At 41.9% G+C, this 27,621-nt stretch overlaps 1 protein-coding gene across 4 annotated transcripts in view; it reads left to right on the top strand.

The window, feature by feature from the left end:
• Window positions 1-1,855: 1,855 nt before the first annotated feature.
• LOC109910172 (inositol polyphosphate 5-phosphatase OCRL) overlaps window positions 1,856-27,621 on the top strand; it is a 39,162-nt gene continuing 13,396 nt past the window's right edge. The window contains exons 1-18 of one of the 4 annotated variants that reach the window (XM_031797181.1): window positions 1,856-2,411; window positions 8,692-8,783; window positions 9,282-9,320; window positions 9,958-10,071; window positions 12,763-12,957; window positions 13,270-13,537; window positions 14,388-14,543; window positions 15,089-15,190; window positions 15,568-15,682; window positions 15,856-15,972; window positions 16,319-16,500; window positions 16,864-16,975; window positions 17,266-17,375; window positions 18,336-18,471; window positions 18,719-18,829; window positions 19,233-19,398; window positions 19,820-20,055; window positions 24,864-24,887. In XM_031797181.1, the coding sequence (XP_031653041.1) occupies window positions 12,792-12,957; window positions 13,270-13,537; window positions 14,388-14,543; window positions 15,089-15,190; window positions 15,568-15,682; window positions 15,856-15,972; window positions 16,319-16,500; window positions 16,864-16,975; window positions 17,266-17,375; window positions 18,336-18,471; window positions 18,719-18,829; window positions 19,233-19,398; window positions 19,820-20,055; window positions 24,864-24,887 (2,001 nt within the window). In that variant the 5' untranslated portion in view covers window positions 1,856-2,411; window positions 8,692-8,783; window positions 9,282-9,320; window positions 9,958-10,071; window positions 12,763-12,791. Of the gene's footprint in view, window positions 2,412-3,239; window positions 3,911-8,691; window positions 8,784-9,281; window positions 9,321-9,957; window positions 10,072-11,296; window positions 11,620-12,762; window positions 12,958-13,269; window positions 13,538-14,387; window positions 14,544-15,088; window positions 15,191-15,567; window positions 15,683-15,855; window positions 15,973-16,318; window positions 16,501-16,863; window positions 16,976-17,265; window positions 17,376-18,335; window positions 18,472-18,718; window positions 18,830-19,232; window positions 19,399-19,819; window positions 20,056-24,863; window positions 24,888-27,621 lie in introns of those variants that run through there. The other 3 variants (XM_031797178.1, XM_031797179.1, XM_031797180.1) reach the window with 3 other exon arrangements.

Below are 27,621 nucleotides of genomic sequence, written 5' to 3'. Positions count from 1 at the left end.
ACTTTAACACACAAACACATACACAGACACACTTTAAAACACAAACACTAAGACACAAACACACACAGACACACTAACACACACACTTTAACACACACACACACACACATTATTTTTTTATTGTATTATTTGTATTATTTTAGTTGTATTGTTTGTATATAATTGTATTTTAAATGTGTGTGACTGTCCTTGTCTATCAGTGTATCAGTGTTTTGTTACTGGTACACCGGCCCCAGCATCATCAGGCCTCAAAACGTGTTTCATACCAACTCTCTTGAAATCTTTACTGGGTATGTCTATTGTTTGCTGTGTGCATGTAGGCTGGTTTCTCATTACGCAGGGCTTTTTGTACTGTATATAGTATGCCTTGTTTTACTTTAATGATCAGCAGGCACCAATTGTTAGCCTGGTCCCAGATCTGTTTGTGCTGCATAGCTGTAGGAGATGGAAAGACAGCATAAACAGATCTGGGACCAGGCCAACAAAATGTAACTCTCTTGATTGTATAGCTGTCAACATAGGCTTTGTCTTCTATGTATTCCTCATTGAACAATATCCTGCTAGTTCTTCCATTTATTCCTCATTGACTAATATCATTTTACTTCTATCTATTTCTCATTGAACAATATCCTCCTAGTTTTTCTATCTATTCCTGATTGAACAATATCATGATAGTTATTCTATTTATTCCTCATTGAACAATATCATGATAGTTCTTCTATTTATTCCTCATTGAATAATATTATGCTAGTTCTTCTATATATTTCTCATTGAACAATATCATGATAGTTCTTTTATTTATTCCTCATTGAACAATATCATGATAGTTCTTCTATTTATTCCTCATTGAACAATATCATGATAGTTCTTCTATTTATTCCTCATTGAACAATATCATGATAGTTCTTCTATTTATTCCTCATTGAACAATATCATGATAGTTCTTCTATTTATTCCTCATTAAATAATATTATGCTAGTTCTTCTATTTATTCCTCATTGAACAATATCATGATAGTTCTTCTATTTATTCCTCATTGAACAATGTCATGCTAGTTTCACCCAAGACTAGTGTATCGCATAGGTTCAACTGTGTCTCAAACACATTATTGATAATGTTAGTCCAGGTAAGAGATTATCATTTTTATAAACGGATCAGAGCTTTGTAAACGTAGTCCCTAATTAGGTACTGTATTGGCCTAATAAAGTGAATAGGAGCTAAAGGGGTTTTTATGGACTCATTCCTTAAGGTATGATCAATTTGCAACCAATTATATTCTATACCTTTCATCATACCCACACATATAGCCCAAAGGCCGGCAGATGTCTATGTTGAGCTGGTATTAATGGTTTCATTTTACCGTCCAAATGCATTGAATGCAACCGGCAAACACTCGTATCCCCGTGGACCGGTTCAACCTAAAACATTCTCCATGCAGGCTGCAAACGTGTCGATTTCCTCCTTAACTAGATTTAATGTCTGAAAATATTAATACTTTCTTCATGAAACTCAATTTTCCACCACCTGGATGCAATATGCAACATTTAGTTGTGGAAAATGGTGTTTCATAAAGAAAGTACGCATATTTCTCCCCTTCTTGCCATTAAATCTAGTTAAGGAGGAAATCGATGCATTTGCAGCCTGCATGGAGAATGTTTTAGGTACAAACCGGTCCACGGGGATATGATTGTATTGCCGGCTGCATACAATGCGTTGGATGGTATGATGGAAAATACTCAATCAATATCTCCATCTGCCGGCCTTTGGGCTAACACACTTTGATGCTGGAGCAGGCCTTATGATTCTGATAATATACCTCCATACTGTTCTGATGTAGCCTGTGTATGGGAATTCATATTTTTTCCCTTTCCATATTATGACCCGTCCTTCTCGTTTAATATATATGCGCAAATGATGCGCAGCGTAGAAGTTGTCATTAGCGAAATCTGACACTGGCTGTAACCACACCTCGCAAGTCCGGGGTTTTCGTAGCAGCTGGATGGCTAGCTGTCTAGCCTGGCATCTGGAAGCTGTGACATTGAAGAGGAGGGAAGACAGCATTGAAGACAAGGTGCTACATGGAGGATTTACTAGCGATCTAAATACATTATTATAAAAGCTAGCTATGCTATCGGCATTTTGATAAACACAGCTAACGTTAGTTAACTACCACGCATATTTTGTGTGACTGCGAACGTGAGTTGCGTCTGAAAACAAACTTCCAGGACCAGACTAACATTTTCTCATGACAGCAATATCAATATAGCATGACTACTACTAGCCTAGGCCCTAGCACTCCCCCGCCGGTTAAACGTCTCGGTAGACAGCTGTCACCTGGAACTTTCCTTGGTAAACGTCTGGACGGTCCGTGTATATACCCTTAGTTACCACCCGTAGCTAAATATATATTGGTGAGAATGGATTCCTCTTCGGGCTTCGGGAGTGACGAGCAGTGCTTGGCAATATCCTTATGAAAGTCTGCCATTTTTTTTGTTTTGCTTTTTTAAAACTAGGTAGCTGTTAGCATGCTAACATAGCTATAGGTTTTTAGGTCGCTAAGTTATCCAGCTAAATGAACTGTTTAGGTTTGGTTGCATTTTATATTTTTTATAATATTGTCTTGCAGGTCAAACATTTTGTTGTGTTTACTCTGAATATTTCAGCTGATTAGTGTTTTTCTCAGTCTGACACTGAAATAATGATCCATGTTTTACTAGCAGGGTTGATTTAATACTACCCAAGAAATCCTTTGGTCAACTGACCAAGACCATACATACGGAGAGCACACCTTACACCGGTTTTTAATTCTCTGTGTTTGTTTTCTGTGTGTTTTTTAGAATAGATTTTGAAAGTTTTAGAATTTATTTAGACAATATTATTTTATTAGTCTTTAAATCACTTCACGATTGTGCACCCCAATACATGACAGACATGCAGAATGTACCCAGTAGGTCCCACAGTTCCTCTGGTACTAGCCTTTTAACTATCCCAAAGCCTTGGACCAAGAGGCAGACTTTAGTTACTATGCCCTCAGCCCCTGGAACAGCCTGCCAGAGAACCTGAGTTTTTAAACTGAAACTTTGGGCATTTTTTAAAAGAGATCTTTAACACCTTTTTATCTTTGTTTTTCCACAGGGTGCTCTTAGTCTTTTAGTCATTCAGTTCTTTTAGATCATTCATATTTTCTATATACTATTTTATTACATTTCAGCTTTTTAAATTATTATTATTATTATTATTTTTTTTTACCACGGATTAGACTCTATACAGTCCTTGTTCTCTGCATTTGCATCCATAAAGTTTGATTTGTTAACCCAGTAAGCCTAGTTAGCTTGCTAGGAATATTCTGTCCATAGAATTATAATACAAAATAGAATTAAATAGGATCTCTATGGCTCTGTCCATGTGCATGTCTTGGAATCGCAACAGCCTACAAACTCTTGCTTTTTGCTTCAGTTTCCAAAAACAATGTAACCAAATAACCAGTTACTTGGTCCATACAGTATATGGTCATGATGACTTACTGTTTTGTAGGTTGTGCATCTGTACTAACTAGCTTAACAATTTTTTCTCTCAATAATACTACATAAGCCTTATACACGTCTTCCATTGTTATTAACATATAGCTCCATTTGAAGTATTTCACAACAACCTTGAATAGACAACAGTCTGGAATAGCTAGTGTGGTTAAATATTTGTTGACCAAATCATAGCCACTATTCTGGTCACTCGGCCTATTTGTAGTTTCATCTTCAAGTTCTAGCCTGCCCTAGTGTGTGTCCCTGCCCTCTCATCATTGCTGCTGGTTCCTTAATAGTGATGCTCAAACTGTAAGAGGACAGGAGGTAAGGCTGTCCGGTCAGAAGGAGCCCAGGCTACTGTCACTGATTGAGTTCTCTGGGGAGTTTATGTAAGTACTAACATTAGAGAACTCAGTGTCTGAAAATGTATGTTCATTCATATCTGCCTTTCTCACCCATACTGGGTCATAATGATGAGTTGTACTCAAGTGGTCAGGTTTATTTCTGTCAAGCAGTGGTGTACAATTTGAGATGAAACATTGCTTTGCAAAACCTCTTCCTGTCCGACTGCTACTTGCAGGACATTTTTGCTTGTGTGGACCATCTGTACAAGACTATGCAGAAAGACCATACCAATGTTTGCCATGGTGTTCTGTAGTCTACCTTGCATTACAAGGTTCCTCATTATGTTTTTAGCAGCATAATGTTTGAGGGTGAGTGATGATTGACAGGTATGCCTCTAGAAAGACACAGTGCAGCACTACAGCATGCCTGAATTGATCCGCAGGCTGTGTCCTGATGGGAGTTCACTGCCAAATGCATGCAGACCATTTATTACAAACCTCAGATTGCCTAGTGGTTTTCATGTCAGAATCTCATGTTGACGCAGTCAGCTGCCAAAGTGGCTTTTCCTGCAATCAGATGTTTTTATATATTGTTTTGATATCTGGGCATGGACCCCCTGCAGTACCTCCCCACTTTGAGAAGCCTGGGTTTACAGCACCACTCTAGGCTTTATCTGACAGCCAGCACATGAGGAGATTCTCAGTCATCAGCTCTGAACATGGTTGCTTGTTTGATGTTTTTGTTTAGTGTGTGATAATACTCAGGACCATTTCAGCTGGTGTGTGTGTGCAGTAGAGAGACAGAGGTTAGCCCTAGTGCCAGCCATCACGCTGCTTATTATGTCTGTATCCCACCACCACTCTAATGAGACTCACATGAGAGCACACACAAACTCCGTGGTCGACTACCTAAATGCATTAAAACTATGTACACACTGAGCCAAGGCACTTAACCTGCTCCAACCTCTATGTATCTAACAGCCCCCTGCTCCAACCTCTATGTATCTAACAGCCTCCTACTCCAACCTGTATGTATCTAATAGCCCACTGCTCCAACCTGTATGTATCTAATAGCCCCCTGCTCCAACCTGTATGTATCTAACAGCCCCCTGCTCCAACCTGTATGTATCTAATAGCCCTCTGCTCCAACCTGTATTTATCTAATAGCCCCCTGCTCCAACCTGTATGTATCTAATAGCCCCCTGCTCCAACCTGTATGTATCTAATAGCCCCCTGCTCCAACCTGTATGTATCTAACAGCCCCCTGCTCCAACCTGTATGTATCTAACAGCCCCCTGCTCCAACATGTATGTATCTAACAGCCCCCTGCTCCAACCTGTATGTATCTAACAGCCCCCTGCTCCAACATGTATGTATCTAACAGCCCCCTGCTCCAACCTGTATGTATCTAATAGCCCCCTGCTCCAACATGTATGTATCTAACAGCCCCCTGCTCCAACATGTATGTATCTAATAGCCCCCTGCTCCAACATGTATGTATCTAACAGCCCCCTGCTCCAACCTGTATGTATCTAACAGCCCCCTGCTCCAACCTGTATGTATCTAATAGCCCCCTGCTCCAACATGTATGTATCTAACAGCCCCCTGCTCCAACCTGTATGTATCTAACAGCCCCCTGCTCCAACCTGTATGTATCTAACAGCCCCCTGCTCCAACATGTATGTATCTAACAGCCCCCTGCTCCAACCTGTATGTATCTAATAGCCCCCTGCTCCAACATGTATGTATCTAACAGCCCCCTGCTCCAACATGTATGTATCTAACAGCCCCCTGCTCCAACATGTATGTATCTAATAGCCCCCTGCTCCAACATGTATGTATCTAACAGCCCCCTGCTCCAACCTGTATGTATCTAACAGCCCCCTGCTCCAACCTGTATGTATCTAACAGCCCCCTGCTCCAACATGTATATATGTACATTGCATTCTGAAAATATTCAGACCCCTTGACTTTTTCAGCATTTTGTTATGTTACAGCCTTATTCAAAAATCTATTTTCCCCTCAATCGACACACACTATCCCGTAATGACAAAGCAAAAACATTTTGACCTTCCATCAGCAAGGGCATTGAAGATAAAACGTGGCTGGGTCTTTCAGCATGACAATGATCCCAAACACACCGCCCGGGCAACGAAGGAGTGGCTTCGTAAGAAGCATTTCAAGGTCCTGGAGTGGCCTAGCCAGTCTCCAGATCTCAACCCCATAGAGAATCTTTGGAGGGAGTTGAAAGTTTGTGTTGCCCAGCAACACATCACTGCTCTAGAGGAGATCTGCATGGAGGAATGGGCCAAAATACCAGCAACAGTGTGTGAAAACCTTGAAGACTTACAGAAAACGTTTGACCTCTGTCATTGCCTCTGTCATTGACTTGTCCCGATGCCACTCCTGCGTTGTCTTGGCTGTGTGCTTAGGGTCGTTGTCCTGTTGGAAGGTGAACCTTCGCCCCAGTCTGACGTTCTGAGCGCTCTGGAGCAGGTCATCAAGGATCTCTCTGTACTTTACTCCGTTCATCTTTCCCTCGATCCTGACTAGACTATTAGCCCCTGCTGCAGAAAAACATCCCCACATCATGATGCTGCCACCACCATGCTTCACCATAGGGATGGGACCAGGTTTCTTCCAGACCTGACGCTTGGCATTCAGGCCAAAGAGTTCAATCTTGGTTTCATCAGACCAGAGAATGTTGTTTCTCATGGTCTGAGAGTCCTTTAGGTGCCTTTTGGCAAACTCCAAGCGGGCTGTCATGTGCCTTTTGAGGAGTGGCTTCCGTCTGGCCACTCTACCATAATGGCCTGATCGGTGCTGCAGAGATTGTTGTCCTTCTGGATGGTTCTCCCATCTCCACAGAGGAACTCCGGAGCTCTGTCAGAGCCAGCTCTTGGAAGGGTTTTGGTGGTTCAAACTTCTTCCATTTAAGAATGATGGAGGCCACTTTGTTCTTGGGGACCTTCAATGCGGCAGACATTTTTTTGTTACTCTTCCCCAGTGCTTCGACACAATCCTGTCCCAGAGTTCCACGGACAATCCTTCGACCTCATTGCTTGGTATTTGCTCTGATATGCACTGGCAACTGTGGGACCTTATATAGACAGGTGTGTGCCTTTCCAAATCATGTCCAATCAATTGAATTTACCACAGGTGGATTCTAATGAAGCTGTAAAAACATCTCTAGGATGATCAATGGAAACAGGATGCACTTGAGCTCAATTTCGAGTCTCATAGCAAAGGGTCTGAATACTTATGTAAATAAATAACGTATTTCTGTTTAGTTTTTTAAAATAAGAAAAACCTGTTTTTAATGTGTCATTATGGGGTATATATGCTCTCATAGGCTGAGATTTATAATTTATTTGTCTAGGCAAGTCAGTTAAGAACAAATTCTTATTTACAATGACAGCCTACCCCGGTCAATCTCGGACGACGCTGTGCCAATTGTGCGCCGCCCTATGGGACTCGCAATCACGGCCGGATGTGATACAGCCTGGAATCGAACCAGGGACTGTAGTGTCGCCTCTTGGACTGAGATGCAGTGCCTTAGACCGCTCATAATTGAGTGATTACCAGGAGAGGTACCAGGAGGGGAAGATGTCAGGCATGTGTACTTCCAATGTCAAATGGGTTTTCAATTATGTTATGTCACTCTAGAGCTGGGACGATAAACTGAAAACTATCGACACGATCACTTATCGCAGGCATTTCATTATGATAAAGTTAAGTCGTCTATACTAGCCTATAAGTTATGAAATGAAATGAGTTATGGTTGATCGTTAATGGGACAATTGATGGCTACAGCCATCAAACTAGTAGTAGCTTAAAGGATAATAAAAAATGTTTTAAACTGTGGTAGATATCTATGTTATGATCGTATCGTTCTATCTATCGTGGTCGCATCAATTCATGGAATGTATCGCAATATGGGTTAGAGTTATCGCCCAGTTCAGTCACACATTGAATTGATCGTTTTCTTTCCGGGAAACTGGAGGGACAGAGCTTTTGCCATAGTATTATTAGGTCTACTTGTTGATGATAGGTGGAACCTATTAGGTCTATATATAATGACAAGGGACTTTATAGGGGTGTTTTGGAAGAGAAGTTGGGTATACTACTTACGGTGCCATCTCCAGCTAGCCTATTTGGAACAGAGTGTCCTGACCTGACACATTCAGACAAGCAGCCAGGGTTGCATCATGTTCCACTTCTGCACAGTAATCACATTTCTTGTTAAGAGTTGAAAGGAAGTGTGGACATGTTCTGACGCCCTGCCTGCTGCTGTACAGTCATTGGTAGGGAGTGAGACTTGACCTACATTAACCCTCATCACAGCTCAGACAGACGCTCCATTTGAGTTGGATTAAAGCTCAGGCCTTGTGATCATTTTCATATGAGCCTCTCATTTATTTGAATGTCTTGCATGGATTTCGGTTGGAATCGACTTCAGTTCACTGATGCTTTGGCTGTTGCATTGTCATCATCAGGGAGAGAAATATGACCCTACATTAACCCACACATCACAGCTCTGAAGCTCTAACATAAGTACCTAATCATTTACTTTTCATTGCGCTTGCATTTGAATATCTTGCATCATGAAACGGCAACTGTTTGGGCTAAGTTACATAAGTTCTGTTTACGTTGATCTTTTTCCACTTAAATGTTTTAGGGAAGTCTGTAAAAGCACTATGACAACACCTCTCTTGCTCACTATACTGCATGAGGTTTTATGCAAATTAGATTAAATGAAACTTCCTATCTGAAGACCAACCACGTAGGGTGCTGTATTCAAAGATAATTTCCTCCTCTCCCTCCAGGTTAGGTGTTTTGGCTAACCCTGATACTGTTGTGTCCTGTCCGGTACATCAGTTGTCCATACCCATCAACAGTCATTTTCAGATTGTGCGAGGTAAGTGACCACTGGGTCTCAATTCACCTTTTAAATTCCATGTATGCCTACCATTTAGTTTTTCAATGTAACTAGGCTAAATGTTTGGGAAGTGTTATTGAATGGTACCATTGTTTGCAGTGCATGCTAAAGAAATGCTTTGGAAATGTTATTTAACTGCTACAGTTCAGAGCAGATTTCAGAGATTTGATATAGAACGGTTCCTGTACCAACAGACAGCTGATTGTGATGCAGAGCCCCTCTCTTGTAAAGCCTGCAGGCATTTAAACTTGACATTCCTTAACTCCCTACCATGGTAGCAGTATTAACTCAAGGTTATTGCTTGTCGTAGTGGAACAAGTCCAAGGTGCTTTGTTTACGATGGCCAGACATTTGAAAGTCAACAGCTAGTAGCAAGAGCCTATTGAAACTTGCTGTCATGACATATTCTTCCCCACAGACCTTTGAGCCTCACGTTTACAACTCTTTAATGTTCTCTTTTTAACTGCTTTATTTCAGAGGCTGAAGAAGCGCTGCTCATTGACTTGCCATCAAAAAGTAAGTAAGACTTTTCTCCTCATACTTCCGTTTTTTAAATGGTCATCCACCTTGATAGGAATTGTTTCTAGTGAAGGTTTGCTATAAGTAATTCCGCATCATTGTGTTGTTGTTTCTACCTTTATTATAGGAGCTTATGTGCAAGACCAGTGTTGTGGCAACAGTACTACAATAAAAACATGACAATCGTTTGTAACAGAGCTCTTCATCCAATTTGGTTAGATTTTTAGTGCATGCCCTGAGCTCCATGCCTGGTTGTCTCTGCAGATTTATTTAGTTGCAAAAGTTGGTCATGAGTTGCCTGTGGCGATGGGACCACCTGCACTCTGTTGAAATAGCTCACTGTTGGCAAATCACTGTCTACCTCATTTTGTGTGGAGTTGGTAGACATGCAAGTGGACATGGGTAGTGTCTCCATGGTTGTGGTGAGTGAGTAAATGGTATATTTGTATAGGCTAAGTTGTGGTGAATGTAACAACGTATCCTGTCATGTGTTGTCTGCCTGCCCCTCCTGCCCTGTCACTCTATACCCAGCAATAATTGCCCCTTAGGAATAAATAGTGTATTGAATTGAATGAGTCTGTGGTTGCCATAAGGGGAGTCAATGGTGGATGTGTGCTTCTCCCTGCCCCTCCAGCTTGCGTTAGGATACGGGTCAGAGGGGAGAAAGCCCTGGAGCTGATTCTGGAGCTCCAGGATGATGAGCGCAGCCAGTCCTTCTTCTCCCAGTTGAAGAGAGCCAAGCAGCAAGGTGAGCCAGTCTCTCTCTCGCCCTTGCTCTTTCTCTCTTTTTCTCTTTCTCTTTTCACTGTCTTTCGCACTCAGTCTCTCGCTCTTTCTCTCCTTCTGTCTCTCGCTCTTTCTCTCCTTCTGTCTCTCGCTCTTTCTCGCTCTTTCTCTCCTTCTGTCTCTCGCTCTTTCTCTCCTTCTGTCTCTCGCTCTTTCTCTCCTTCTGTCTCTCGCTCTTTCTCTCCTTCTGTCTCTCGCTCTTTCTCTCCTTCTGTCTCTCGCTCTTTCTCTCGCTGTCTCTCGCTCTTTCTCTCGCTGTCTCTCGCTCTCAGTCTCTTGCTGTCTCTCGCTCTCAGTCTCTCGTTGTCTCTCGCTCTGTCTCTTACTGTCTCTCGCTCTCAGTCTCTTACTGTCTCTCGCTCTCAGTCTCTTACTGTCTCTCGCTCTCAGTCTCTTACTGTCTCTCGCTCTGTCTCTTGCTGTCTCTCGCTCTGTCTCTTGCTGTCTCTCGCTCTCAGTCTCTTGCTGTCTCTCGCTCTCAGTCTCTTGCTCTCTCTCGCTCTGTCTCTTGCTGTCTCTCGCTCTCTGTTTCTCGCTGTCTCTCACTCTGTCTCTCGCTGTCTCGTCTCTCGCTCTCTGTCTCTTGCTGTCTCACGCTGTCTGTCTCACGCTCTCTGTCTCACGCTCTCTGTCTCTCGCTCTCTCTCGCTGTCTCGCACTCTCAGTCTCTCGCTGTCTCGCACTCTGTCTCTCGCTGTCTCGCACTCTGTCTCTCTCTGTCTCGCACTCTCAGTCTCTCGCTGTCTCGCACTCTCAGTCTCTCGCTGTCTCGCACTCTCAGTCTCTCGCTGTCTCGCGCTCTGTCTCGCGCTCTGTCTCGCGCTCTGTCTCGCGCTGTCTCTCGCTGTCTCTCGCTCTCTCCCTCGCTGTCTCGCGCTCTCGCTGTCTCGCCCTCTCTATCTCTCGCTCTCTGTCTCTCGCTGTCTCATGCTCTGTCTCTCGCTGTCTCATGCTCTGTCTCTCGCTGTCTCATGCTCTGTCTCTCGCTGTCTCGCGCTCTCTGTCTCTCGCTGTCTCATGCTCTGTCTCTCGCTGTCTCGCGCTCTCAGTCTCTCGCTGTCTCGCGCGTCTCGCACTCTCAGTCTCTCGCTGTCTCGCACTCTCAGTCTCTCGCTGTCTCGCACTCTGTCTCTCGCTGTCTCGCACTCTGTCTCTCGCTGTCTCGCACTCTCTCTCGCTGTCTCTCGCTCTCTCCCTCGCTGTTTCGCGCTCTTTCTCTCGCTCTCTGTCTCTCGCTGTCTCACGCTCTCTCTTGCTACTCTCTTTCTCTTGCTTCTCTCTCTGCTCAACACTACTGTACCCTACAGACACCCTTACTCACTAGTGCATGTATTATTCATGAACTCATCCAACATGTATTTATTTCCCCAGGGTGACTGACTTCCACGCCTTAGTAATTTCCCCCTACGTCCTCTTCTCTCACGTTTCACCTATGTCTACCGGTTACATTCCTCAGCTATGTTTACGGTCAGAGGCCCCTTTCAAGGTGGCAGTGGCACCGTACCTACTGGTATGTCCTATCTCTGATGTTGAGTTACCAGAGCCACAGTTGATAATCTCCTGTAGCCGTGTCTTTTGATTTAGTTTTGACTGGTTGATGTGGATTGTGGCTTATCTAAATGGGATTACTCGTATCAAGTTAATATTGGTGTCCACTGTCTTAATATAATATGCCACAGTTAAAAGACTGGCAGGGCTCTACGCTGACCTTTATTACAAGGTGCATGTGTGCGTGTACGTTGAAAAATGTAGGCACACACAAAGACATTTAGGAGCACAATTAAAAATATGAATGGTGTTATAGATAGAATCCTTCATTCTTCTAAGCGCACTGGTGCTCCTAAATTAACATTCCAGGTTAAACAACAAAATATTTAGGCGCATAAGCGAGTGAAATGGTCTCACTGTAGAGCCCTGACTGTGTCCCATCACTACTCTGTCATAGATGCATTGTATATAGACTAATGTTTCAACCCCCCAAAAGTGCTAAAAATATAGAAAATCCATTACATTTCTTAATGAGTATGACCTCATCTACAACACCCACTCCTGGAATATTGAAAGCAATAGGCTAGCTATTTTAAATATAGGTCCCCAAGCAGTTTGGCTTGATAGGGGACAGTAACAGTTTTTGAAATGTCGAACCGTTGCCTTGGCATGGCTGGTTAATGATTGAGACAGTGTAACCTCATTAGCACAGGCTGAGGGTTGCTTCCCAAATGGCACCCTATTTCCTATGGGCCCTGGTCAAAAGTAGTGCACTTTATATGGAATGGGGTGCCATTTGTGACACATCCTCTTTCTCTCTAACAGCCCTGCTGTGCTGGGTGTTGCCTCATTTCCCTAACATTTTATCTCTAGTAGTATTTGCGTTGTGAAAGGTCAATAGAAACAAGATGGGTGTGTATAGAACAATGAGTGTGATCCTTGGAAGGGAGTGTTGTCGTGCTATTGTCATTGTATTGCATTTCTCTTTAGATCTGCAAAAAAACAACCTAGATTTACTGTAATCTATGAGATCATTCTTGGCACTCGTATTAGGTTGCTTTCCACATTTGCAGTTTGCAACGTGTAGAGAAATGCTGTCTCATGTAACTCACAGAGTAGCTTTGTCTCTTGATTGAGTGATCCAGCGCTGCCAACTTTTCCACAGTCGAGTCCAAAAGCAGGCAAATCAAAGCGATGGATCCTATCATGCCGGCTCCCCGCAAGGTCTCTGTCCCAGTCCCACCCATCCCTCCTCAGAGAGGGATCCACAAAGCTGTCAACTCTCACACCAAGCCCACCGGCGTACCGCCACCGCCTCCCAACCTCAACAACAGCTCTTCAGCCAACCAGACCGGCACAGGTATGGACACATGGATAATATTGGTCAAATTGAATGAAGAAGTTCAAATTGATTGCATTTTATATAGAGCTTTTCCAGATTCTCAAAGCCCTTGACATTGTATAGAGAAACTTATCCTTATCCAGAACCAATGTCCAGCACCCAGCTGGGTGATGCTACTGCAGACATTTTGCACCGGATAGTTACCAGACATCAGCACACATTACAGTCAAGAGGTCAGGTGTGAATCCTAGACACTTGTTGCATATGACGGTTGAATGATACAGTGAATGTCACAAGGTTTCTCACATATGAATCTCTCCTCTATCTCAGCTGACAGACAGGACCCAGCTCTCTCTCTGGCCATAGACTTTGGCTTCGAGGACAACTTCAATAATTCCCTCAAAGTGGAGGAGAAGAAGAACCAGCAGAATGGCATCGGGCCTCCCCGGGAAGCTCCTCCAGTTCCCCCTCTGCCTCCACGTAAAGGCTCCTACACTCCCTCCAATCCTCTCCCACCCACACCCCTCCCCACTTCCAAAGACAGAGTTTCGTCCATACAGGCTAAAGATGCCGCCTTCATCACGCCTGCCAAAACAGAGTGAGTGTTACCAGTACCACAGTAAGAGTCATAATACTTATAAAACCTAGTGTTCAAACAGGGAAATGGTTCCTATCACTTTTCCACCATTCATTTTTCCCATAGGGGATTTTAGAAACACTTAAAATAGGGGCTGTGTTTCATGTAGGCTTACCCTGGCATGATGTTTTGATAGCTATGTAAATTTCTCTAGGACAAGGTGACTTCTATCATTATATTCACCTGTATTTAACCCTCAAAAATGAAATCCTAATTAGCTGCTAATGTGGCTATCATAAAGAACTACAAATCCCACGATGATCTGGACGAGACTGCTGAACCGAGTCAACGGTAAGGATCTCTGGATTAACTATCTGATGTTAGCTAAATGTAGCAACATTTCTTTAAATGGACAATTCTATGAACTGTCTTGTGCAAGTTTTAAATTGGCACAATACCTGTTAGCAAAGGTGTTAGCTAGAGATGACGTGCAGGAGCTTGTAGTTTTGCATGTAATTTACTTTGATGCTAATTATTTTGATAAGTCACCTTGTCCTAGAGAGATATACATGGTTATCAAAACGTCACACCAGGGTAAGCCTAAGCGAAATACAGACCTTATTTTAAGTGTTTATCAAATCCCCTATGGGAAAAATGAATAGAAAAACTAATGGAACCATTTCCTTGCTTGTTTCCTAAGTTTTATGGGTATTATGGCACCTTCACTGTGGGGCTCATTTGGTGTCAGAGGGCCTCTATTTATAATTTCGGTGGCCTAGATCTTGATTTGTAGCCTTTACATCACACCCTACCTGAAAAATAATGTAATGGAATAACTGTGGGAATGACTCATCCTCACCTGATGTTGCAGTCTTAGTGTTGACCGGCCCACCTCGTGGTGTGACAGCCCCACCACCAACAGCATGCGGAACGCCATGTTCTCCACTCAGGCCAGCCAGAGAGAGTACCTCATCAAACACCGCCTGGCCAAGAAGGAGAAGGAGTACGTAGACATCAAGGACTTCAGGTGACTGTCCATGGGTTTGTGTGGATGGTGGGTGGGGCAGTGAGTCACCGGCTGGGTTCGAACCTGGGCCTCCTGTGTGACCACATTAGCTTGTGGAGATGATGCAAGTCTTCAGGTCTCAGCCAAGTTAACATCACAAGAGTGGTTCATTGAACCAGCTCCATTACATATGCTCCCCTGCAGTAGCCACTTGTGAGTCTGGCAGAAAGTTGAGGAGATCCATTGAAAGTTGAGGAGATCCATTGAAAGTTGAGGAGATCCATTGAAAGTTGAGGAGATCCATTGAAAGTTGAGGAGATCCATTGAAAGTGGGTTATAGCAGCAGTTATTCCACATTTTTCTGTCGTTTTTCCGTGGTCCATTTTCAAAATGTGCAGGGTCCTGGGTTGAACTAAAAGTGTCTAAGCCAACTTTTAGTCACTGAGCTGTAAGTTCTTATTCTTAGCTGTAACCCTTATCAGGCTACACTCTAGCACTAAACTCACACATGTTTCTGTCTACATAAGTATGTGAATGTCTATATAAGAATGTTTTGTGTGTTTCAGATTCTTTTCTGGAACGTGGAATGTGAATGGCCAGTCTCCAGACAGCAGTCTAGAGCCCTGGCTGTGTTGTTCGCTAGAACCCCCTGACGTCTACGCTCTGGGGTCAGTGACATGTCTATCTGCGTACCCAATGTCTTCTACACAGCATGTATGAAGGAATGAACCTGGGTCGTATTCATCAGTGCACACCGTAGCAAAAATGTTTTGCAATGAAAAAACGAAGACAAGCATTTCTTATTGAACAACTTCAGGTAGTCCCTCTCTTCTTCAGTCCGTTTTCTTCTGTTTGTTGCCTCGTGAATACGACCCAGAGTTGTGGAACTAACAATTGGATCCTCTTAATTCCTCATTAATGATGGGATGGACGTTGCTAGTTGTGAAATAGACATTTCATTACATACTATAAAGAGTGCTTTTGAAGACTTTCCCAAACATTGGAACTACCGCACTGATTTCCCTGTGCATTCTGGGTGCTGTAGTTTCCAGGAGCTGGACCTGAGCACAGAGGCCTTCTTCTATCTGGACTCCTCTAAGGAGCAGCTGTGGGTAGAGGCTGTGGAGAGAAGTCTGCACCCCAAAGCCAAGTACAAGATGGTGAGTCAATGAGCGGAATCTTCTCATCTTCAGTGGAAAACACAAATGGTTTAATCAACTACAATATTACGTTATTGTAATTATACACTGAGAGCAGCAGATGTTGATAAAAGGACACGTTTGGTTCATAATAGGTTGATAGAAGCTTCCATATCCAAATTCTGTCTCCCCAGGTGCGTACCATTCGACTAGTGGGCATGATGCTAGTGGTGTTTGTCAACAAGGTGCACAAGAATCACATTAAAGAGGTTGCGGCGGAGCACGTGGGAACTGGCATCATGGGGAAAATGGTACGAACGAGTCAAGTCAACTAAGAGGAAGTGTTTGTTTGCCTTTTGCTCCCATTAACTTTATGACTTAATAACATCATAACTTTAAACTTTATGACATTTATAGATACAGTAGGTACATAGAACATAGACATAATGTAAATGATTAGATATTTGAGTACTGCAATAATATACTGCTACTGCAAAGTATTGTATTATTATGTTCATATACTGTAAAAAGGTATCGTTTTTCATATAACAAGTGTCCTTTAAACCCATACGGGCTGAGCATCTGTTGCAAGACGCTTTACTAAACAAACAAATCAATCAGTCAGTCAACGTACAATGTTTTCTTTTCTCATTCCAGGGCAACAAGGGAGGTGTGGCGGTGCGCTTTGTGTTCCACAACACCAGCTTCTGTTTTGTCAACTCCCACCTGGCGGCCCACGTCGAGGACTTTGAGAGGAGGAACCAGGACTACAAAGACATCTGTGCCCGCATGAGATTCCACATGCTAGACCACCCTCCCCACAATATCGTCAAACACGAGTCAGTCCCCTCCAAGACCCATACTGTAGAGTCATAGTTCCAATGTCTACATTAGCATACCACTTAGTGCATTAGCCTTGTATTCTCAGTACTACTATATGTTTCAGGGTCAAGGGGCTTACAGTAGTCATTACTATTATAGATGGAATTCTTTGGTGCTAATGTAATTAAATCCCAGAGAGAGAGACATTCTCAGGCAATAGTCCGGCATTTCAACATGTCATTTAACTGTAAAATAGTGTAACAATGCCACAGTATTTTTTTCTTCATACAGTGTAATGTGTAAACGTATGGTATTACTGTAAGACTGTTTACATGCTGTTGTGTTACAATACATAACTCTTCATCCATTCTGTGGTCCAGTGTAGTGATCTGGGTAGGAGATCTGAACTACCGGTTGTTTGTGTACGATGCAGCTGAGGTCAAACAGCTCATCTCCCAAAACCAACTGAGGAAACTGCAGGAGTATGATCAGGTGAGAATATACACACACACACACACACACACACATCTGTTATCTAGTCCGTTGTCAATGTTTTAAACACTTTTTTAAATGTATATTAAAATACGAATGAACTAATACTGCTTGAAGTCATGTTGGCATTTTAAAGTTCTGCACAACAACAAAAAGAAAGACATTCAATATAACAAAGCCGGATTTCATTTCCTCTTTTCTCTGGTTTAAAGGGTTATAAATACTGGAGTTCCTCTGTCTGTCTCTGAATAATGTGTTGTTGGTATATTTCCCCTTCTGCCTCTATGAAGCTGAATATCCAGAGACAGAACAAGCGAGCGTTCACAGACTTCATGGAGGGAGAGATCAATTTCATGCCCACGTACAAGTATGACGCCAAGACGGACCGCTGGGACTCTAGGTAAAATACCACTGATCCCACCAATCACATACTTCTAGAACACCCATAGAGTTTTGTAGTTTGATGTGTCAGCTGTTACCCCCCCACCCTCCACCCAACTGAGTCCCAAGGATATACCCCATGTAGGCTAATCCTCATATGCCATAGCACCTTGATTATTCATGTTAACATACCTGGGAAGATCAAACCTGAAAAGTCATATTTCCAACCATTCTCTCCAATATTGACGAGGTGGGCCGGGCCCCCTGAGCAGCTTTGTACCCCACTGCCTAAATAACTTGAAAAGACCCAGGATGTTTCTTTGGGGGCTTATGTGACTTACCTGGAAATCTAGGGTAGTTAGGGAAACACTGGGTTGTGTGGCATTTAACTGAACATTTGTAACGGAAACTAAAATGACTGTTCCTTATTCCAAGGGCCCTCCCCCCGTGGGCACCATGTCTATTTCCAAGGGCACAAGCACTGTTCATGATACAAACTGTTCAACCCCTCTTATTGGCGGAGAGGATTTAGCAGGTTTAAAGCTTACTTCCTGCAATCCTACACATTTTGTCATGGTGCAAAGAACACTGCAGTTTTAAAGCACATTTTCTTGCAATTCTATAAATGTTGGCATGTCTAATGTGTATTCATGTGATATTTGAGTGACAAAAAAATCAACACTTCTTGTTGTTCTAGACATTTCTACCAAGTTATAAAAAGCTCTGTAAGGTATGCAATGACTGACTACCCAATTTCAAAATTGCACCTCGTGCATTCTACTATTACTGGCCCCCTTGCCCCCCTGCCGACCCCTAGGGGGGAGGGGGGGGGGTGCCCCACAGTTTGGGAACCACTGCCTTATTGGACTAGTCCACGTTGTTAATCACTGTTTCGATCTGCTATCTTTCATTTGGTGCCGAATGAACAGCTGACCCCGTGTCTCTACCCCTTGTCTTTTTCTCTGGGGTTCTCCTGCAGTGGGAAGTGTCGTGTCCCAGCATGGTGCGATCGGATCCTGTGGAGGGGCAGTAATGTGAAGCAGCTCCACTACAGGAGTCACATGGAACTGAAGACCAGCGACCACAAGCCTGTCAGCTCCCTCTTCAGTGTCGGGGTGAGGATCATGGAAACACACACACAGCATCTGGAAATCACATCTGACTGATTGAGGTCGAGACAGTCAAGGGAGACCTGACATTCACAATTCACAAGGAGTCCATTTAGTAAAATACACGTACCTTTAACATACTATACAGCTCATTGAGGATCATAATATACAGGTTTATTCTTGAGTAGCGTGCTTTATGCTATATTGAATGAATCGTTGTTGGATTGAGAAATTCTATTTGTGTGTATCACAGGTGAAGGTGGTGAACGAGGCACGCCACAAGAAAGTCTTTGAGGAGATCGTGCGCATGATGGACAGGATGGAGAACGAATTCCTTCCGTCTCTGGCACTGACCCACAGAGAGGTGAGTCGACAGAACAAGAGACATGATTCTCATCTTATTGATTTCCTGTCCAGCATTTCCTCCCCCCTGATATTTTGTGTCAGATCAATAAGTCTGTTTTGTCAGTGATTGTCAGTGAAGTCATGTTGATACCAAGACAGCAAGTATTGAGTCAGGGACTTGTGATTTAAAATCCTGATGAAAAATGATAGCCTAAGAAAATGGACAAGTCTGCCCAGATGCTTGAGTTACTTTGCAGGTGTAGAATGGTATGGGGATCTATTTGCATTTCAAACAATCTACTGCATAGATCAAACAAACATTCTTGCACTCTGGCTTACTATAACAATGTCTGTGAGTCTGTCCTCCTCTCAACCTCTCTCTTTCTCTCCCCTGCTCTCCATCTCTCCCTTGCCTCCCATAGTTCACCTTTAAGGACGTCAAGTTCCGCCAGCTGCAGCGGGAGAGTTTTGTGATCTCTAACGATGGGCAGGTCGCCTGCCACTTTGTCTTTATCCCCAAGCTCAACGACTTGCAGTACTGCAAGAACTGGCTCCGCGCTGAGCCCAGCGAAGGCTTCCTAGAGCCTAGTAAGTCTCCTTCACTTTCAGCCAGGCAGTCACACATAATTATCACACCATAATTTGCAAATAAATTCATTAAAAATCTACAATGTGATTTTCTGGATTTTTTTTTCTTCTCATTTTGTCTGTCGTAGTTGAAGTGTACCTATGATGAACATTACAGGCCTCTCATCTTTTTAAGTGGGAGAGCTTGCACAATTGGTGGCTGACTAAATACTTTTTTGCACCACTGTATGTACTGTTCTCAATGGTGTCATTCATCTTTTGTCATACCACCAGGGCTGTTTTCTTTAGGCACCAAAGAAAATAGACAAACAAATCCTACCTGGATTTGTTCAATAAGAAACGCTCATGTCTACTTTTATTACAAATTGTTGTCAATGGCATACCCAAATGAACACTTCCCTTCTCGGTCTCTCCCCACCAGACGAAACTTTAGAGATCTTCCTGGATGTGTACGTGAGCAAGGACTCGGTGACGCTGCTCAACTTGGGAGAGGACGCCATCGAAGACATCCTGGTGCTGCACCTGGACCGAGGCAAGGACTACTTCATCACCATCTCCGGCAACTACCTGCCCAGCTGCTTCGGTACCTCGCTGGAGACCCTGTGCCACATAAAGAAGCCCATCCGGGAGGTCCCCATCACCAAGCTCATCGACCTGGTGAGTGGAACTAGCTAATGTGAAGTTGCTGTAGCAACCAGGGAGGGATACGTTCAAGGTAGGATAGGAGTGATGTATGTATTGAAAAGCCATTTAAATAGTGTTCATTGCAGGATTAATTGAACAGTCAATACATTTAGTGTTCATGCAGGATTAATTGAACAGTCAATACATTTAGTGTTCATGCAGGATTAATTGAACAGTCAATACATTTAGTGTTCATGCAGGATTAATTGAACAGTCAATACATTTAGTGTTCATGCAGGATTAATTGAACAGTCAATACATTTAGTGTTCATGCAGGATTAATTGAACAGTAAATACATTTAGTGTTCATGCAGGATTAATTGAACAGTCAATACATTTAGTGTTCATGCAGGATTAATTGAACAGTCAATACATTTAGTGTTCATGCAGGATTAATTGAACAGTAAATACATTTAGTGTTCATGCAGGATTAATTGAACAGTCAATACATTTAGTGTTCATGCAGGATTAATTGAACAGTCAATACATTTAGTGTTCATGCAGGATTAATTGAACAGTCAATACATTTAGTGTTCATGCAGGATTAATTGAACAGTCAATACATTTAGTGTTCATGCAGGATTAATTGAACAGTCAATACATTTAGTGTTCATGCAGGATTAATTGAACAGTCAATACATTTAGTGTTCATGCAGGATTAATTGAACAGTAAATACATTTAGTGTTCATGCAGGATTAATTGAACAGTCAATACATTTAGTGTTCATGCAGGATTAATTGAACAGTCAATACATTTAGTGTTCATGCAGGATTAATTGAACAGTCAATACATTTAGTGTTCATGCAGGATTAATTGAACAGTAAATACATTTAGTGTTCATGCAGGATTAATTGAACAGTAAATACATTTAGTGTTCATGCAGGATTAATTGAACAGTCAATACATTTAGTGTTCATGCAGGATTAATTGAACAGTCAATACATTTAGTGTTCATGCAGGATTAATTGAACAGTCAATACATTTAGTGTTCATGCAGGATTAATTGAACAGTCAATACATTTAGTGTTCATGCAGGATTAATTGAACAGTCAATACATTTAGTGTTCATGCAGGATTAATTGAACAGTAAATACATTTAGTGTTCATGCAGGATTAATTGAACAGTAAATACATTTAGTGTTCATGCAGGATTAATTGAACAGTAAATACATTTAGTGTTCATGCAGGATTAATTGAACAGTCAATACATTTAGTGTTCATGCAGGATTAATTGAACAGTCAATACATTTAGTGTTCATGCAGGATTAATTGAACAGTAAATACATTTAGTGTTCATGCAGGATTAATTGAACAGTAAATACATTTAGTGTTCATGCAGGATTAATTGAACAGTAAATACATTTAGTGTTCATGCAGGATTAATTGAACAGTAAATACATTTAGTGTTCATGCAGGATTAATTGAACAGTCAATACATTTAGTGTTCATGCAGGATTAATTGAACAGTAAATACATTTAGTGTTCATGCAGGATTAATTGAACAGTAAATACATTTAGTGTTCATGCAGGATTAATTGAACAGTCAATACATTTAGTGTTCATGCAGGATTAATTGAACAGTCAATACATTTAGTGTTCATGCAGGATTAATTGAACAGTAAATACATTTAGTGTTCATGCAGGATTAATTGAACAGTCAATACATTTAGTGTTCATGCAGGATTAATTGAACAGTCAATACATTTAGTGTTCATGCAGGATTAATTGAACAGTCAATACATTTAGTGTTCATGCAGGATTAATTGAACAGTCAATACATTTAGTGTTCATGCAGGATTAATTGAACAGTCAATACATTTAGTGTTCATGCAGGATTAATTGAACAGTCAATACATTTAGTGTTCATGCAGGATTAATTGAACAGTCAATACATTTAGTGTTCATGCAGGATTAATTGAACAGTCAATACATTTAGTGTTCATGCAGGATTAATTGAACAGTCAATACATTTAGTGTTCATGCAGGATTAATTGAACAGTCAATACATTTAGTGTTCATGCAGGATTAATTGAACAGTCAATACATTTAGTGTTCATGCAGGATTAATTGAACAGTAAATACATTTAGTGTTCATGCAGGATTAATTGAACAGTCAATACATTTAGTGTTCATGCAGGATTAATTGAACAGTCAATACATTTAGTGTTCATGCAGGATTAATTGAACAGTCAATACATTTAGTGTTCATGCAGGATTAATTGAACAGTCAATACATTTAGTGTTCATGCAGGATTAATTGAACAGTCAATACATTTAGTGTTCATGCAGGATTAATTGAACAGTCAATACATTTAGTGTTCATGCAGGATTAATTGAACAGTAAATACATTTAGTGTTCATGCAGGATTAATTGAACAGTCAATACATTTAGTGTTCATGCAGGATTAATTGAACAGTCAATACATTTAGTGTTCATGCAGGATTAATTGAACAGTCAATACATTTAGTGTTCATGCAGGATTAATTGAACAGTAAATACATTTAGTGTTCATGCAGGATTAATTGAACAGTAAATACATTTAGTGTTCATGCAGGATTAATTGAACAGTCAATACATTTAGTGTTCATGCAGGATTAATTGAACAGTCAATACATTTAGTGTTCATGCAGGATTAATTGAACAGTCAATACATTTAGTGTTCATGCAGGATTAATTGAACAGTCAATACATTTAGTGTTCATGCAGGATTAATTGAACAGTCAATACATTTAGTGTTCATGCAGGATTAATTGAACAGTAAATACATTTAGTGTTCATGCAGGATTAATTGAACAGTAAATACATTTAGTGTTCATGCAGGATTAATTGAACAGTAAATACATTTAGTGTTCATGCAGGATTAATTGAACAGTCAATACATTTAGTGTTCATGCAGGATTAATTGAACAGTCAATACATTTAGTGTTCATGCAGGATTAATTGAACAGTAAATACATTTAGTGTTCATGCAGGATTAATTGAACAGTAAATACATTTAGTGTTCATGCAGGATTAATTGAACAGTAAATACATTTAGTGTTCATGCAGGATTAATTGAACAGTAAATACATTTAGTGTTCATGCAGGATTAATTGAACAGTCAATACATTTAGTGTTCATGCAGGATTAATTGAACAGTAAATACATTTAGTGTTCATGCAGGATTAATTGAACAGTAAATACATTTAGTGTTCATGCAGGATTAATTGAACAGTCAATACATTTAGTGTTCATGCAGGATTAATTGAACAGTCAATACATTTAGTGTTCATGCAGGATTAATTGAACAGTAAATACATTTAGTGTTCATGCAGGATTAATTGAACAGTCAATACATTTAGTGTTCATGCAGGATTAATTGAACAGTCAATACATTTAGTGTTCATGCAGGATTAATTGAACAGTCAATACATTTAGTGTTCATGCAGGATTAATTGAACAGTCAATACATTTAGTGTTCATGCAGGATTAATTGAACAGTCAATACATTTAGTGTTCATGCAGGATTAATTGAACAGTCAATACATTTAGTGTTCATGCAGGATTAATTGAACAGTCAATACATTTAGTGTTCATGCAGGATTAATTGAACAGTCAATACATTTAGTGTTCATGCAGGATTAATTGAACAGTCAATACATTTAGTGTTCATGCAGGATTAATTGAACAGTCAATACATTTAGTGTTCATGCAGGATTAATTGAACAGTCAATACATTTAGTGTTCATGCAGGATTAATTGAACAGTCAATACATTTAGTGTTCATGCAGGATTAATTGAACAGTCAATACATTTAGTGTTCATGCAGGATTAATTGAACAGTCAATACATTTAGTGTTCATGCAGGATTAATTGAACAGTCAATACATTTAGTGTTCATGCAGGATTAATTGAACAGTAAATACAATGTCCATTTTTTATATTTACTTCTTTAGTCATTGAAGGCCGCAATGGCAGATAGTTGTTTTTATCCATGACACTTTTGGCACGAGAGTCCGCTAAACTTGGCTTCCCTAACCCTAAACCCTCTAAATGGGTAAGAAATCAAAAGCAGCCAACACTGCAGCAGGCCTCAAAGACTGGTGTTAAAGAGGAAATAGATTTGGTCTAGATATTTGTCCATGTCTCAACCTGTGGCTGTGTTTAGAATCCCCAAGGGGATAAGGAAGTGGCAATTAGTGTGTACAAATGTCAGAAGGGTTTTCCTGAAACATTGGGAGCACTGACTAAGTCTAGACTAGTCATACACTCTGGTCTACTTTATAATACAAAAAGTCTGTCCATGCATTTCTCCACATTGTTATTTTACACGGGCTATCTATATCCACCTTGGCCTTAGTTAGATTCTATGTTTATATGATCCATTTCAAATGATCTCTTGCTTCCACTGTCACTATTCAAAATGTCATTCTGTTTGACTCTGCACGGGTACATTGGGGTGGAATAATTCCATTTTAAAGGTTCAATCTGTAACTTTTTGACCCCCTGAAATGCTCAAGAAATCAATGCTGAAACAAAAACGCACTACAATCAGTGTGTATTACACTCGCATAATGACCCTCTCCCAGTCTTGGACAATACTTTTTTGAAATCAGAAATGACCTACAGATCGCACTTTTAACACAGCCTATCGTTATCTTCCTAACTCCTTGGTGGTTATGCATTATCTCCTGTCTACAGTATCTCCTCTGTTCTCTCTTCTTTCTGTCTCCTCCCTCATTGCCTCTCATTGCCTTGATCATTCCTTTCCAACTCTTCACTGCTCTGCTGGGGGCGAAGGGAGAGGACAGCTACATGGAAAAGGTACATTCTACACGGTGTGTCCACCGTAGAAATCGAATAGTTAGAGTCGTTCTATTTCTATGGTGTCCCACTCTCCACTGTGAGGCTAATCTGAGGCTAATCTGATGCCCTGCTGTTGCTCAGTGATGTAGGCAACCCAGGTTCTAGTCAAGTAATGTTGCTTTTCTGATTTGACATAAAAACACCTGAAATTGACCAAATATATACAGGACCTCGTGTTCTGGATTAGGGAAGCACATTGGTTCAGACAAAACCAATTTTTACATGCTAAGGGCTTCAGTCACTGCAGGTCACTAGACCCAGTGGTGTCCTGTCTGTCCCTGTTACAGTAGTAGTAGTTATAGTACAGGTCTCTAGACCCAGTGGTGTCCTGTCTGTCCCTGTTACAGTAGTAGTAGTTATAGTACAGGTCTCTAGACCCAGTGGTGTCCTGTCTGTCCCTGTTACAGTAGTAGTAGTTATAGTACAGGTCTCTAGACCCAGTGGTGTCCTGTCTGTCCCTGTTACAGTAGTAGTAGTTATAGTACAGGTCTCTAGACCCAGTGGTGTCCTGTCTGTCCCTGTTACAGTAGTAGTAGTTATAGTACAGGTCTCTAGACCCAGTGGTGTCCTGTCTGTCCCTGTTACAGTAGTAGTAGTTATAGTACAGGTCTCTAGACCCAGTGGTGTCCTGTCTGTCCCTGTTACAGTAGTAGTAGTTATAGTACAGGTATCTAGACCCAGTGGTGTCCTGTTACAGTAGTAGTAGTTATAGTACAGGTCTCTAGACCCAGTGGTGTCCTGTCTGTCCCTGTTACAGTAGTAGTAGTTATAGTACAGGTCTCTAGACCCAGTGGTGTCCTGTCTGTCCCTGTTACAGTAGTAGTAGTTATAGTACAGGTCTCTAGACCCAGTGGTGTCCTGTCTGTCCCTGTTACAGTAGTAGTAGTTATAGTACAGGTCTCTAGACCCAGTGGTGTCCTGTCTGTCCCTGTTACAGTAGTAGTAGTTATAGTACAGGTATCTAGACCCAGTGGTGTCCTGTTACAGTAGTAGTAGTTATAGTACAGGTCTCTAGACCCAGTGGTGTCCTGTCTGTCCCTGTTACAGTAGTAGTAGTTATAGTACAGGTCTCTAGACCCAGTGGTGTCCTGTCTGTCCCTGTTACAGTAGTAGTAGTAGTTGTACTAGTCCTCAATGTATTATCCCCATAAGACTGTCATTAAATGTGCCTGAGTGCATATTATATGCTCTGTATTTCAAAACCCTTATGAAGGCCAGAAGCCCCAACTGCAATAAATAAGCTTTTTTGATTTAATTCCATTGCCCTCCAAGTATTGCTGAATCTCCTCTCTCCTCATTTCATGCATCTTGATTAGAAAGAGGCCCCTGGCTCCTCAGGAACAGGGTTAGAGTTAAAATGTACAGGAGGGTAGCTCTCCAGGAACAGGGTTAGAGTTAAAATGTACAGGAGGGTAGCTCTCCAGGAACAGGGTTAGAGTTAACCTACAGGAGGGTAGCTCTCCAGGAACAGGGTTAGAGTTAAAATGTACAGGGGGTAGCTCTCCAGGAACAGGGTTAGAGTTCAAATGTACAGGAGGGTAGCTCTCCAGGAACAGGGTTAGAGTTAACCTACAGGAGGGTAGCTCTCCAGGAACAGGGTTAGAGTTCAAATGTACAGGGGGTAGCTCTCCAGGAACAGGGTTAGAGTTCAAATGTACATGGGGGTAGCTCTCCAGGAACAGGGTTAGAGTTCAAATGTACAGGGGGGTAGCTCTCCAGGAACAGGGTTAGAGTTAACCTACAGGAGGGTAGCTCTCCAGGAACAGGGTTAGAGTTCAAATGTACAGGGGGTAGCTCTCCAGGAACAGGGTTAGAGTTCAAATGTACATGGGGGTAGCTCTCCAGGAACAGGGTTAGAGTTCAAATGTACAGGGGGGTAGCTCTCCAGGAACAGGGTTAGAGTTAACCTACAGGAGGGTAGCTCTCCAGGAACAGGGTTAGAGTTAAAATGTACAGGGGGTAGCTCTCCAGGAACAGGGTTAGAGTTCAAATGTACAGGAGGGTAGCTCTCCAGGAACAGGGTTAGAGTTAACCTACAGGAGGGTAGCTCTCCAGGAACAGGGTTAGAGTTCAAATGTACAGGGGGTAGCTCTCCAGGAACAGGGTTAGAGTTCAAATGTACATGGGGGTAGCTCTCCAGGAACAGGGTTAGAGTTCAAATGTACAGGGGGGTAGCTCTCCAGGAACAGGGTTAGAGTTAACCTACAGGAGGGTAGCTCTCCAGGAACAGGGTTAGAGTTCAAATGTACAGGGGGTAGCTCTCCAGGAACAGGGTTAGAGTTCAAATGTACATGGGGGTAGCTCTCCAGGAACAGGGTTAGAGTTCAAATGTACAGGGGGGTAGCTCTCCAGGAACAGGGTTAGAGTTAACCTACAGGAGGGTAGCTCTCCAGGAACAGGGTTAGAGTTAAAATGTACAGGGGCGTAGCTCTCCAGGAACAGGGTTAGAGTTAAAATGTACAGGGGGTAGCTCTCCAGGAACAGGGTTAGAGTTAAAATGTACAGGGGGGTAGCTCTCCAGGAACAGGGTTGGAGTTAACCTACAGGAGGGTAGCTCTCCAGGAATAAGTTTGGAGTTAAAACCTACAGGAGGGTAACTCGCCAGGAACAGGGTTGGAGTAAACCCTACAGGAGGGTAGCTCTCCAGGAACAGGGTTGGAGTTAAAACCTACAGGAGGGTAGCTCTCCAGGA

This window comes from Oncorhynchus kisutch, linkage group LG19, assembly GCF_002021735.2.
Source record: "Oncorhynchus kisutch isolate 150728-3 linkage group LG19, Okis_V2, whole genome shotgun sequence".
In the NCBI taxonomy this organism is placed as follows: domain Eukaryota; kingdom Metazoa; phylum Chordata; class Actinopteri; order Salmoniformes; family Salmonidae; genus Oncorhynchus; species Oncorhynchus kisutch.
This window is presented reverse-complemented; position numbering and strand designations above follow the sequence as displayed.